The sequence below is a fragment of the Phyllostomus discolor genome, chromosome 7 (assembly GCF_004126475.2).
Source record: "Phyllostomus discolor isolate MPI-MPIP mPhyDis1 chromosome 7, mPhyDis1.pri.v3, whole genome shotgun sequence".
NCBI classification, from domain to species: Eukaryota; Metazoa; Chordata; class Mammalia; order Chiroptera; family Phyllostomidae; genus Phyllostomus; species Phyllostomus discolor.
Genome location: NC_040909.2, coordinates 120,621,756 through 120,637,106, shown reverse-complemented (window position 1 = coordinate 120,637,106; position 15,351 = coordinate 120,621,756). Strand labels below are relative to the sequence as shown.

At 36.9% G+C, this 15,351-nt stretch overlaps 1 protein-coding gene across 1 annotated transcript in view; it reads left to right on the top strand.

The window, feature by feature from the left end:
* The window catches only part of CSMD3 (CUB and Sushi multiple domains 3), an 893,237-nt gene that overhangs the window by 753,420 nt on the left and 124,466 nt on the right, over positions 1-15,351 (top strand). The window contains 2 exon segments of the mRNA XM_028533680.2: positions 4,969-5,093; positions 13,358-13,454. Coding sequence (XP_028389481.1) covers positions 4,969-5,093; positions 13,358-13,454 — 222 coding nt within the window.

The window sequence follows — 15,351 nt, the reverse complement described above, 5'->3', positions numbered from 1 at the left end:
ACTTAAATACCAGTATGTAAACAAAATTTAATAATTTTATACCAATCTGTTCTATCGAGCCATTCTTAGGTAAATTATAAAAATGTACAGTGATTTGTTTTAAAGAACATTGATCTTGGAACAAATATAAAACTGAAAAATATGCTGAAGACTGAGTTTTCATCTTTGAAACCTGACCTTGTTATACTTCAGATTTCTTAAAATTTTTAGTCTCTTAAAACCTCCAGCATTGCTCCCTCTGAGACGCTGGATAGAAACAGCCCCTGCAGCCACTAACAGCGCTCCCCATGTAGAGCCTGAGGCGTAAGTGCTGGTGGTGCCGGGAGGCCTCTTTGGAAAAGTCCCTGAACCTGCCACTTACTATCCCTAGGCCAAGAGCCTTTAATCAGCTGCTCATTCCACTGCCCTGTCTGGGTTTGCTTTTTCAAAGTTCTTTAGAGACTCAGAAAGAAGCATTTTATTTGTATTGGTTCCATGGCAACACCTGCCTGTATCATCTTTCTTTGTAGTGGGAAAGAAATAGATGAAAAAATATATACAGGACCTGAACTCATTCATTCATTCATTCATTCATCCATCCACTCATCCACGAAAAAGTTGTTGAATATAATAATGAATAGCAATTATTAGCATTTGTATGAAGCATGACATAATAATGCATAGCAATTATTAGCATTTGTATAAAGCACACTATGAAGCATTATCTCAATTAGTATTGACACCAATATCAAAAGTAGATAGGATTATTATTTCTCTCTTATAGATAATAAAAACAGAATTAGACTTTAGTGATTCTAAAGTTACTAAAGAAAAAAGCAGAATTAGGGTTTGAACCCAGGCTGCTTGATTCTAAAGCCTGTTCCTTCATGCATGCATATGTCGTATAGTATAACAGTGATCAAAAAGGAAATGTGTAACCTAGCCTTTTTCAAATAGAAAACAAATGTTAGGTTAAGTAATATGCATGTGCAGTCAAACTTTGTAAAACATGTATGTGATCAGGTTTGGGAACATTTTTTATAGTGCATTTTGTTGGTAAACTATAAAATGATTAAAGTGGAATTTTAAACAATATGGCTTGTTAGGAAAACACTGGGATAAAGGAATGATGTGGGATTGGTAAAGAGTCAACGTGTAACCACAAGATGCACTGGGCTATACAACCAGTCATTCAACATCTTATTCCACAAACCTTTATTGAATGCTTACTAAAGGTCAGGCACTGGCAGCAAAGCTCTAAATAAGGAGATCCCTGACTTATGCAGTTGATATTTTAGTGGAAATAGAACACATTACCAAATATATTTTCATCTTCCAGACAGTAGTGAGGACGATGGAGAAAAGCAAACCAGGGCTGGAGATTAGAAAAAGACATCCAGAACATGCTGCTATTTTATACTTAAATGAAACAAAATGGAGGATTATATAAAAGTCTGGGAGTGAGCTAGTAGTAGACTGTGGGGGAGAGCTTGGCACGTTCAAGCCACAGCAAGAACCTGTGAATAAGAGTGAGTGATGATGAGACCGACAGGAAAAACATTTGGAAAGGCAGAACCAAGGCTAAGTCATATGGAGCCTTAAAGACTGTGGGGACTGTGATTTTTTTCTAACTAGCGTGAGACTTTATTGAGCTGGGTGGTGATATGATTTCAGTTTCTAAAATAATAATAACAACAACAATGGCTAGTGTCAGGAGGGGTGGAATAGAAGCATTGAGATTGATTAGAAGCTTGTTGCAGTAGTGAAGAGGAAAGGTAATGGTGATTAGATGGGAAGGTCAAGGTCAATGATGAGAACTTGTAACCTTTGAGATATATTTTGAAGATAGAGCTGACATGTTTACTGATGAATTGAATATAGATCTAAATGTAAACTTGAATGTAAGAAAGAGAAATTAAATTATGTATTTTTGGCCTAAGAACTGGATGAAAGGTGGTGATATTTACTGAGATGGGAAATAGTGTGGATGGGAGAGAATTTCAAAAGTATTGTTTTAGACATTAATTTTGAGATGCTTACTAGACATATTATTGCAGATTCTGGGCAGAAGTCATGGCTAGAGATAAGCATTTAGTAGTTATAATATATAGATGACATGGAAATGGATGCCATTCTTGAGGCCTGGTGGTTAGAAAAGCAGAGAAGGCACCGAGGACTGAAGGATCAGAAAGGACACAATAAGCTAAATAAAAAAAAGAAAGTGACTGTAAGCAGTGGTATAGGAGAAAGCAGGAGAGTGTGCTGTTTGCTAAGCAAAGAAAGACTGATGTGGATGGAGTGTCGGGCAGGGGGAGGTACAATATTTTGCTGTGTACAGTGTGTTCCTGTATATAATGCATGCCCATGTTTTTGACCCAAACTTCCAGGAAAAAAAAATTCTTTCATTTTAATTTTTAAATTCAATTTTTATTTATTTATATTTAGAAACAAAACTGATTATCATATTCTAGAGTATTATTTTGCATATGGATACCATTATTGCTTTGTAGAGTTAGTTATACTTTTGATGCATAAGGAGAATAAAATAATTAAAAACATGCATATAGATACAGAATTAGTACTGCCCATGTGTAATGCATATCCTTATTTTACCCTCCAAACTTTGAGCAAAAAGTGTACATTATACATGGCAAAATATGGTAGGCAATTATTCATAGATTGAGTAAAATGATAATAAGATTTGACCACCATATCACAACAAGAACATTCTGGTGACTTTGTCGTCTCAGTAGAGTGGAAAAGACAGAGGCCTGTGAACTGAGTAGAGGAGCGAATGGAAAGTGAGGAAGAGGGGATAGCTTGCCCGTCACTGGGCCAGCAGGAAGGAAACCCTAGAATGCAGAGGGTAGTGGAGTTACTATCTTGGTACCACAGTCAACAGAGTTCGAGACAAAAAAAAATTTGATTACTTCATCTTCCCAGATTTCGGTCTACTGAAAGAGACTGACATAAAGAATATGAAAACATGGTATGAGCTAAACTCGGAGAGAGGAAAGCACTTGGTGAACTATAGGGTGCTTAACACACAACGGAGTCAGCGAAGGATGAGAGAGGTAATGGTGACATTGAACATCCACGGAGGGTAGGCCAGGTGGGAGAGGACTGTCAAGTCACAGCATTAAGAGGTTATATTAGTTTAGTAGGATGACTGGAGATGGGGAGTTTAGATAGTGAACTGTTGGGAAATGATGGGTACACAGAAACTTGGAGTTGTAGTTAAAAGCCAATTAATTAAGTGTATTTATCTATAGAATTAAGACAGTAGGAAGATGCCTTAAGGACTTTCATCAGTGAAGCAATATGATCAAATTTTCTTTTTAAAAAGGCCATTTTAACACTAACATGGATACTATATTACATGGAAAATATACCAGTCACAAGGAAGACCACTGATGTGATTAATAGAGTAACCTAGAAAAAAATGAGTGGAGGAGGGCAGTGCCAGTGAACGTGGAGAGCAGGAGCATCCGTGAAGGATCTCCTTTCGACTCAGGATCAGCACGTCATCAATCACTTCTTTCTCTCCTGTATTTGGGGTGAATCTTTTTTTTATAGTACTTTCTCCATGCTTGGCATGTATCCTTAAATCGTACAAAACTGTCAGTTTTCTTTTTAAAGGAGCAAAATTCTCTCCAACCAATTTAACCTAAATTTGTGTGTAACTCAGTAATATATTTTATAAGAAAATATGACAAAATGACTTTCTCTAATAAACATGTTATCACATTATTAAAAACATTTGAGCACTGCAGATTTTTGCATTTGGCTTTGGAAGTGGCACAAAACTGTATTCTTAACTTTAAAAAAAATATTATGAAAGATCTATTTAGATATTTCAGCATTATAACCAGACTAGGACAAATGCGCAAGGGTAACAGTGTCGTTGGTACCTAAAAAAATGAGTTGCAAAAGGAAATATGATTTATTGACTTTTTTCTGTTTTTGAAGTAATGAGCTATCTTCTTCATACACATTACCATGTGATATTTTCCACAGAAGCTCTTTGGAAGCAATTACATTACCATTTCACAGACAAGGTACCTGATTTTCAGAGAGTTTAAGGAATATGTCTGACATCTCAGAGTATTTAAAATTGTAAATTAGATCATGTGCAAACCAAGGTGATACTATGAGAATTCTACTTCAAGATTAGGACTTTTGAGAGACAACTTTTTTGACTTCACAGCAGGCCCAGGTACTTCTCTCATATAATACTTGTTCTGGCAATAAGCAGGCTGACGCCCAGACTGGGTATCTTCCTTCCTTCCCCTGAAGAACATAGAATTTGGAATCCAACTACCAGGATTCAAATCCTAGCACCTTCTCTTGCTAGCTTCTCTTACATGATGTTGCACAGGTTGCAAGATTTGATTTCTTCATGACTCTATTTCCCCAGCTGTAAAATGGAGAGTATGCTAGTTCATATCACATTGCATTGTTTGAACTATAATAAGTTAAAATATGTAAAGTGCTTATAATAAAGAGCGCCTGGCAAAGAGTAAGCTCTAGATAAATGTCATGATTATAACACAGTTCTTATCCTCATCATCATTACTCCTCAAAGGATGCTGTTACTCCTCACAGGATGCATGAAAGGAAAAGTAATAAATAAAAAACACTTTTTCAAAAAAATTGTATTTAGAAATTTTTCATGTGAATGTGTCGATGAACTTTTTAGTATTACACAATGAGTGACATGCTATCATTAAGTTAATTACAGTATGATTTTAGATATGGAATTGTAAGGTTATCCATTGATGTGTCTAATTAATTTTTAACATTTCTGTGGTATAAGAGGACTTATTTTTTTATTTTTCTTATGAATTTAAAAATTGCGATTTTTTAAAAAAGCGTGATTTGATTGTATTTGCAAGTCTAGTATCTACCCAACACATTATCACCTTTTGTCTTATTTTGGGCTTTTCTGCATTAGAATTAACTTTCTCTCTCGGACTGCTTTACTTTTAGTGCCCTGTGGCGGAATTTTAACTAAGCGTAAAGGAACGATTTTGTCTCCCGGGTACCCGGAGCCTTATGACAACAATCTGAATTGTGTGTGGAAGATCACAGTGCCAGAGGGAGCTGGCATTCAAGTAAGGATATTTAAATTTTACTTCTTTTCATTGTATGTGTGAAAGCAATCTTTTCAGAGAGAACAGAGTGTACCTTATTGCCAAAGGTATAGCCTTTTGACTGACATGGTTGAACTTAATAGAAAGCTACTTATTATTAATTTTTTCACCTGCAAGTAACAGAATGACAATTCTAAATGGCATAAAAAATAGGAAAAATGTGTTGTTCCACTTATAACATTGAGTCTTGGGGTAAGATGACTCAAGGGTTGTCTATTTCAACGTTTCAGCCAGATCATTCTGGACCAGGTCTTTTCCCCAAGTCTCTCCTCCACCATCCTAGCATGTTGGCTCGGTTCTTGGGCTCCCATTCTTGTGGTGGAGGGTGGCAACAGCCCTGAGCACAACAGCCTTTACATAGCAATATCCAGCACCCTAAACTGAACGTCTCTGTCTTATATACCTTTAAAATGCGTAAAAGATCTTTTCAAGAAAACTTCCAGCAGACTTCCTCCCCTGTGCTCTTGATCAAAATTCTAACTGTATCTATTCCCAAGCCACGCACTGAGCAATAGCAAAAGATTTACTCTGATTTGGCTCAGACAAATCAATGTTATGTACCTGGACCAGGCAAGGGGCCTGGCCTTCTCTGAATGTGCACAGCTCTCATTTAATTGAATAAAACCCATTCTCTGTTTGCAAAGTTGCTATTCTATGAGACAACAGTCTCTGCCCTATTGTTTCATTTGTGACCATTTTTTTTTTGGTGGGGGTGTGATTTGACTGGTTAGTCCATTTTACAAAGAGATTGTTTCCATATAAATTGATGGCATTTTACTGTTGAGTAAATATACTCATATACTCCAAGGAAGGTAATTATGCTTTACAAAATGTTACATAGTCTGTATTCCATAAAAATAATGATTACTTCTCGAATTGAATCATAAGGTTTTCCTTTAGGAACTTGAGATGTATTGGTTATGGAAAAAGTAGCCAAGGTATCATTAATCAGGTAGAAGTATAATTTACAATAAAAAATCTAATTTTTAACTTACCTTTATAATATTTCTGGAAATTAAAGAATTTACTTGACAGGTTTCGGGAATCAAATAGGTCAGTAAGCCAATAAGAAAACATGAAACATACATTTTTAGTGTTTTAAGGACATTAAAAATCAAAATACTGTAGATCTGTGTGTACATTCTGGTTAACTACTACCACTTTCTGACCAATTTGTAAACCCAGGAGATAACCAATCATGCCTACTTTATCATCACTAAAATTAACGAGGATTTTAGGAACAAAGAATTTAGAAACAGGGAAACTGAAACCTTTAAAATCCTTATAGAACATGCATTACACCCTCTGATTATGAAGGTCACTCTAGAGCATGCTTTATGCTAGCATCAGCTTGTCCATTTCTATCTCATCTTAAAACAATAAAACACTGGAGTTTTCCTTCTACTCCTCATTCTGCGTCTTTGATGCCTGCCATGTGCTTGCAGCACACAGCGCTCTAATTGAGCCAGTCACACAGTGAGCACTCAGGACCTTGTCATTAAATCCATTGTGCTGCTCATCCCGTTGAGTCTGTCGGTGACATTCTGTCCTGTGGATTCCCCCCGCCCTTCTCAAACACTTTTTCTCCTCTTAGTTTCCATGGCACCACTACTCTCTTGGACTTTTGTTTTCTTTTCTGTATCTATGCTCCTGCTCTTACATCCAGGTACTTGGTCTCCTCTTCCTCTTCAGCTCCTCAAATGTGCTTATGAGATTGCTGGGCCTCCTCATCTCCTCACAGCAGTCTCTCTGCCACCTGTCTGCCAGTACCGCTTCTGCTGCCAGTGTGTCCTGATGCCTAGGACCTGAGTCATAATAAACCACCAGAAAACATTTTTTAATGAGGAACTGAATAAATGACATTTCAAAGCTTAAATATATAACTCAGTGTGTGTGGGGGCTCTTCCCACAGCCCCCCCCCCCAGCTGCCACAGATGAGAATAAGTCTACCAAGATGTGATCTGCTGGACGATCTCTCAAAGGAGAAGGGCCAAGAGCCTTTTCCTCAATGGGCTTTTATTAGGTTCATTTTACACAGGAATACAGGTAAAGCTCATTAATCATTATCAGGCAGTAAGGATCAAAAAATAGGTAACATACAAAGAACTCTGGGGACCTATTTTGAGTCAGGGTAAGATAGCTGAAGAGCCATAAAACTTTGAGGAACAAAGTCACTTCTTGCTTGGACCCTTATCATTTAATTGAGAGCATTTTAAACAAAGCAGGTTTCACAGAATTTTACATATTCTTTCTGATGCCTGATCACCCTGGGGAACCCACTCTTTTCAGCACAGGGCTGCACCCACCCCCGGCATTGTTCCAGGCTTAAGGCATTGTTTCAGGCTTAAGTCAGGCAGTCAAGAGATTAGGAGACTTCCCAAAGACAGAATGAGGACCCAAGCTATGTCAAAGCTGAGGGGTGAGGGTCCATCACCCCCTTTTGCTATAGCCCCCCAAGTCCTTCCCTGGGGCCTCACCGTGATTGTACCTGTCTTAAGTCGTTCCCCCCTTGGGGAATCTTACCTGTCATTGGCTAACTGACCAAACACTGGGGGCCAGGCAGGGTGAAGAAAAAGGAGCAGAGGCAGCACCCCTGTCAGGGAGATAAGCTTTGTCTCCTTACTGGCCTATGGTCCAAACTTCACTCACTCAGCCTTAGCCATGGAGGGGTTACAGCTTCTGAAACCAGGCAGGGCAGTTTCCAACAACTCAGACCTGTTATGTAAGCTGTGTAACCTATAGGGTGTTGCAAAAAGTAGGTTTACAGTTGTTTGTATTGAAAATAATGCAAAAATCAATAAATACTAATACAAGAATAATCCCTGTGTGTTTTGTACTCACAACTGTAAACCTACTTTTGCTCCACCCTTCATATCCAGTGGCCTAACTGGACATTTTCTTCTTGCTGGCTAAACTTCTTGCTGGCATCTTAAATTCAACTGGTTCAAAACTGACCTCATGATTTTTTTTTCTCAAAATGGAGATTTTCCCTGGTGTGTTCTGGCTCCAATGGAGCCCTTCATTCATTCAGTTGCACAAGCCAGAAATCTTGAAGAGTTTTCTTTGTCTGCTACTCTTCTGAGTAAACTATGTCAGGTCTGTCTTTCACAAACCTAAGTAAATAATTCTCTCCATCCAGACTTCTACCGTGTAAGATTATGTGGCCATCATCCCTGGCCCGAGTTCTTACTCTCCGTTAGTCTATTCTTCATAGGGCAAATAGAGTAACCTTCTAAAAATAAAAATCTAATACCAGCGTTTTTCTGCTTATAATGCTTCGTTGTCTGTCCCCTCTGTTCTCAATGCCTTCACACAGTTGATTAAGCCTCTGTGCTCTGTCTCCATTTCTTGCTTCTTCTCTTCACACTGTTTTCATTCTTTATAAAAACCTGGCTCTCTCATGCCTCTGGGCCTCTGTGCATGTCGTTCCCTCTGCCTGCAACACACTCTGCAATCTGCTTTGACTTGGCTTACTCTAATCATTATTTCTGTCTCAACTTAGGGTCAGTTTCTGTGGAAGACCTTCCATGAACTTGAGACAGGATTAAATTCCCATTTTATATGTCCCCAGATTCTTGTATTTTCATTGCCATAACATCCATTGTGTTTTACTGTTATGCCTTACTTATTTATAAGTTCATGAGAGTAGTGATCTAGTCTGCTAAAGCAGATAACACAGTGTGTGGCAATGCACTCCCAATAAATATTTTGAGAATGAACTAATGAATACCTGCGCAATCACTGAAGCTTTGGGCTATTTTAAGGAGTTAATACAACGTAATGAACTAATAAAAAAATCTGTGGGGAAAAAAGGATGTTATATATCACTTGCCCTAGTCAAACACTGTTCAAAACTGGACACACATAAATGAAACTATAAAATTTTTCACTGAGAAAGCATTTTGTTTAATGAGTCCACCTAAGAAAACAAATTTGAGTTTAGCAGAGCATTTATCAAACTTGTAAAGTGTGAAGCATATTGAACTTATAATTTTAAATATTCTAAAGGACTACCAAGCACGTATTTCTAACTAACCTCTTATAAGTATGCTAATTTTAGACATATCATTAAATCATAAGTAATTACATAATATCTGCATACACACATACATATGGAATATATAACATATTTGAAATTTCACTGACTTCACCTAAAAGCTACCTGGTGGGTACGCCAGATTTAAAGCAATGCTTCTTTTCATTGTACTCTATTGGGCTGAATATGTGTATGGATAAGGAATTACATGAATGCCCAATAAATCCTATATGAGATGAAGTGTGATAACCACTTGCGAAAAAAGAAGAAACATTTGAAATGCTGATGTTCTTATAAATAATATAGGATGGTTTAGCATCCTTTGGAAATAACCTCAACAAATAGATCAATTTTTTCTGTTAATATTATGTGAGAAGTTTGTGGGGAGAAAGATTTCCATTTGGTTGCCTATTCATTTTAGCAAAGTATATTGAAGGAAGAATTCCAAAGGGGCTACGTTCAACAGCAGCAGATTTATGAAACAAAGATAAATCTTTATGTGATAAACCATAGGGAAAAATAGTGGGTCACTTAATTGTCTTAATTTATAGAATGGTCATCACTAATACATTTTACACAAAGCAAAATGAGATTTGAATGTCTATGGGGGGGATATCTATCTATGATGGACAACTCCTAACGTGAAGTATTTCTGAACACTGAACCAGTTGCTTCTCTTTTTATCTTTTACTTGACTCTTGTTTGGCTTTTGTCCTAGTTTGTCCTCAGTTATTTTACTTGAGTTTTCTACACATTTTATGTGTTTATTATGCCAGACTGCATTCATAATTTGATGAGAATCCTAGTAGTAAATTGTAGTAGCCTTCTGTGACTGCTGTAACAAATTACCATAAATTTGATAGTTTAAAATGATATAAATTTATTTTCTCAGCCTTGACTGGTGCATCTTGGTGGGTTGAGCGCCAACCTACAAGTCAAAGAGTTGCCAGTTTGATTCCCAGTCAGGGCACACGCCTGGGTTGCAGGCCAGGTGCCCAGTAGGGGGTGCACGAGAGACAACTACATATTGATGTTTCTCTCCCTCTCTTTCTCCCTCCCTTCCCCTCTGTCTAAAAATAAGTAAATAAAATCTTAAATTAAAAAAAATATATTATCTAATGGTACGGGAGGCTAGAATTTCCAATCCAATTCAGATGTGCTGAAAAACAGGGCTGCATGCCCACCCTCCCCACACCTGACTGTAGAATGGAGGAACAGTCCTTCCTCGCCCCTCCCGTCTTCTGGTGGCTGACTACATTCCTCACTGTCTGGTCACTTCACTCCAAGCTCTGCCTCTGTGGTCATGTCGCCTTCTCCTTCTCTGTCTGGGTCAAATCTCCCTGGCATCTTTCACATAAAACTAATCATTCTTATGTGAAATGAATTCAGAGCCCACCTGAGTAATCCAGGATAATCTCCCTTTCTCAAGATCCTTAGTTTAATCCAATGTGAAAGAACATTATTCCATGTAGGCAATATTCACAAGCCCCAAAGGATTAGAACTTGACATCTTTGGGAGCCATTATTCAGTCTGCTGCACCTTTGTACCCACACCCGGAATTAGACATATTTTCTTCCTCCTGCCAAGGTAATAGGTTTTTCTGGAGATGTCTACATTTCTGTTCTTACCACCAGCCTGATTTCAATGAGCCAGGAACGAAAAGATAAACTACTCTTAAATCTTATTTCTCGCTTCCTTCCCTTGTTCAAATCATGCAAAATCTAGTAACATTCCCTACAGCAACACCTGTGACATCTGGGTACCACTTTCTCCTCTTCCAGCCTCCAGCCTGCTTTAGTCTGTCATTGCTTCTCACACACGCTGTGGCAGTAGACATTGAAGTCATCTCTTCACTTTCATTTCCTCTCCCCAGCACAGCCCTGAACTTAAAGCACAGTCCTGACTGTGCCACTTTCACCTGCTTCTAAAACCATTAGTGGAACACTCCTCATTGCATAACTAATATGGTGTTCAGCCTTTATAGTCTCTTCTTAAAAGTCTCTCTCAATCTCTCTCCTAGCTAAGATAAATTTAATTCTTAACACACACTGGGTGCTACCCTAAGCTAAAATTAATTTGATTTTTATAAGAAATTTATGAACCAGATATCTTAATTACAATGATTTATGTAAGTAATCTAAGGCAGCCATTTTCAACCTTTTTCATTTCATGACACACAGAAACTAATTACTAAAATTCCGCAGCCCACCAAAAAATTGTCGTTTTCGCTGATCTGACAAAAAATAGGTACAATTTTGGTTTACTCACACTGGACAGTTACTGTTGTATTGGCAGTTGCCCTTTTTTATTTGACATTCTAAGGGAAAAGAGGTCAGTGGCCCTGATTAAATAGTCAGGTACTGCATGTTTTAAAATTTCTTGAGGCACGACAGTTGAAAACCACTGATCCGAGGCATAGAGTGATCAGCAACTCCTCCAGGTCTGCATGCCAATAAAACTCTAGAGATTCTTGCAAAACCTGAGAGTAGAGGGAGCCAGGAAGTTGCAAACCCAGGCAGGCACTCTGACTCTCATGTCTCTTTTATTTATCCACTAAGCTCTCCTCTTTCTAAACTTTCTCTCCTTTTTGGAAGTTTGCATGCATATTTCCTCTTATGTAAATACCCTCCACTGTGGCTAAATTGGATTACTAATGGCTCACTGAATCCACCTCTTGGCTTGACTTCTCTACATTTTTACTAACTCAATAATTCCTTTTGGTGGAAACCTCTCAATACATTTAGCTTATCTCAAATGTCAGTCCCTGCATGAATCCTTAATTCAATTTTATTTTTTATTTTGAGCTGAATGTAATCTTTTCTTTTCCTGAATTGAAGGGAAAGAAAAAATTCAAAAAAGAATAGATCATCGTTTAAGGAGGTGATGATTATAGTATAATCACACAGCTTTAATTCTGGTCTTCTCCCTGTCCTGGGGCATTGCCATCCGGCAGAATGCCTGTCACACAGGCAGGGTATCTGTTGCCATGTGGCACTCGCCCCTGGGAAGGAGGCACTAGCCTTCACTTGAATGGAAGAATGGTGATGGACTATTTGTGGATAAGACATATTTAATGAATGCAACCGCTATAATTATGTAGCAAGTATGTTGTGCTTTCTTTAGCTAAATACTTGAGAACACTTCGGCCAAATATAATCGTGGACTTTAATAAAGTTATTCCTTTTCCATCTCCAAAGCTGTCAACTCTGTTTTAAACAAAGAGAAAAGCAGGTAACATCCACAGTTGTGAGGATCCTGTGGGTTCTTGTGAAGCTCAAGCTGTGCTAAGTGAAGTGCAGCAAAGTAACACATGCCTCTTTCCTTAAATAAAATTTAAGACATGAGAGACTTACACTCCAGCCTTTCCCTTATTAACCTTAAGACTTTCCCAGTGATTATGATTCTTTCCTAAAAATAATCTCCAAAAGATGTACATAAATTAGTTACAAGGTATCATTTTGGCCATCTATCCTGAGACCTATTAAATATGTCCAAAGGGAATAGTAATGTTAAAACTTTTATGTACAGTAAAATAATTTTGTTTTATGCATTAAAAGTTCGCTTAAAACTTGCAATATTTTCTAGAAGAGTACCAAACAAAACGAATTATCTTTCAGCTATTGAATCAATCTAATAAACAATTTGATGGGGAAATGTTTTTTAAATAGAAGATAAGAAATTGAACAAAGGTTATGCAAATAAATGAAAATATATTGTATCCAGGATAATTCTAGGAACACTTATAGTATAAGGTCCTGTATACCTGTAGACCACAAATCTGGTTATTTTCTAATAGCTAAAGCAAACGAGAAAACTCGATCACTGACGAGAATCGACCACTCCAAAACATAGAAGTTAACCAGTTGAATGGAATGTGCATTGGGATCCTAGCACTGAGATATTAGAATAACACAGAGCTTTTAATGAAGGGAATGCCCTGAGATGGTGACGAATTCAGTGTTGCATCCATGGTGGACACTGCTTGGTGCCCTGTAGGCTTTTCTCATGGCAGTCACTCGTGTAGGCCAAAGGCGTGCTGCCAGAGATCAGTTCTGCTGAGGTCCTTTTATGAAGGGCCACAGTGATACGATCCAGGCTTTAGCGCTCTCTTCTAGGACGTGTAGATAAGTGACAGCATATTTATTTTGTTAGAAACGCGTGTTCTTACCAGCAGTTATTATTTCACAGGTACAAGTTGTCAGCTTTGCTACAGAACATAATTGGGATTCTCTGGACTTTTACGATGGAGGAGACAGCAATGCTCCAAGGCTTGGAAGTTATTCAGGTAAACACGAGAGCTGGGCTTCATTAAGATACAGTTATACTTAGTAATTTTAAACTCTCTCTCTAAAAAATGCTCCCTCCAACTCTGACTTGGTGGTTTTAATTTGCTTTTTAAAAACTGTATGTAATGAGCTAAATCATGAAGGTAGAAGTTTAAAAGGCTTTAAAGGTAATGAAATAGAAATTCTATTTAAAACCTTACTATATTTTTTTACTATATTTGTGTAATTATTTATTGATGCTTGTATGTTAAGGGTAGCATTTTCCCCTGTGCTTCATTAGTGATATATGTGTTGTGCCCTTTACCCTTAAAAAAAAGAGTGAGCAATAGTAAACAAACATTAGACATTACCTGGGAATTATGGTATGTCCACCTAATAGAATTTTATGTAGCCATCAAAATAATTATAGAAACTGTATAAAAACATGATATAAGCTATAACATACTATTGAGTACCAATAAAGAGAATATATAATCATTTCTATAAAATGAATAAAATTATATAAAATTAATGTATATGCATGTACAAAGATTAGAAGCTTTTAAAATTTGTCAAGATTTTTAAAGGTAATTTATATAATAATCCAACCGATTCTTGTAGCATGTAAGGTTACATGAAGTTTTACTTTAATTTTAACTATGCATTTTACACTAACTTTAATTATACTTTTAAACTCTAGAAACATGAACATAGTCAAACTATTAAATTACATGTTTTAGATACACTGCAATAATTTTGAATGGATTTTTTAAAATTGTTTTTTAAACAGAGTATTATAACCAATTTTTTAGCATCATCATTGAGGAAAGAAAAGAAGACATAGTTAGAGTAGGAGTGATCTGATTTAGACTTAAAATATATTTTAGATATTCTGACAAAACTTTCTGGGAAAAATATTTATAAAATTTTGAGTATACACTTGTTTATAATAGATTAGGTATAATATATTCCTAATAGTGGATACTAAAGTAAAGATGATAAAAGTGATAAATGATATGCTCGTGATAGCAAAGCCCTGTGGGAGGCTTGTCATCAATTTCTCATTTGATCTATCTAGCAGCCCTCACAGGCGATCGCAGCTTACAGAGATTACATTGCCCAGGGTTGTGCAGTTAAAGTCAGAATGAGGCCAGGACCCCAATGGTGTGACTCCAGAGCCAGGGGACTGAGATTTAGATTCTCTAAGGGGTGAATGGCTGGTTGAGTGGTCTTTGAGGTTTTATTTACTCCTGTCTTCAGTGATTCACTATGAAAACTGTGGACAAAGTTCAGAAAAAAAGAAAAAAGGCTATTGTGTGTTCTGTAAGGAGTTTGCTGTGATTTCTTTTATAGAAGAATCAGTGGTTAAGGTTCACAGAGTTGTGCAAAGCAAGTGTAAAGTAACTAGTTACTTACCCAAAACTGCACACTATCATCTGATATGTTCACTGGACTTTATCTTAAAACATAAAACTGACATTTATTTTTATGCTTATTATTTGAAACTGCTTGAGTTGTAATCTTACGGGTCTTAAACTATTACTCAACGTTAAATAGTCAAGAAGTATTTGGTTTAAACTTATTTAATATTTTTACTCGATAATTGAATAAAGTTGATTTCCTTTAGAAGTTTAGAAGAACATCATTATGATGCACTTGCTGAAAGACAAGGCTAACGCTAGCTCATAAATGGGATTTTTTGAATGCTACCTACCAGCTTTGCTATTAGAGTATAAGAAACATCGAGGTACTTGACCTGATAAAAAATAACATATATTATAATAAAGGACAATAAATGAGTATATCCTCTGAAGCCTTAAGTTAGTATACCATAAAAATCACATGCAGACTCTAAAATTAACTGTATGAAACATTGAAGTCCACATGAAATTCAAAACATTTATTTTAGGCGACCAT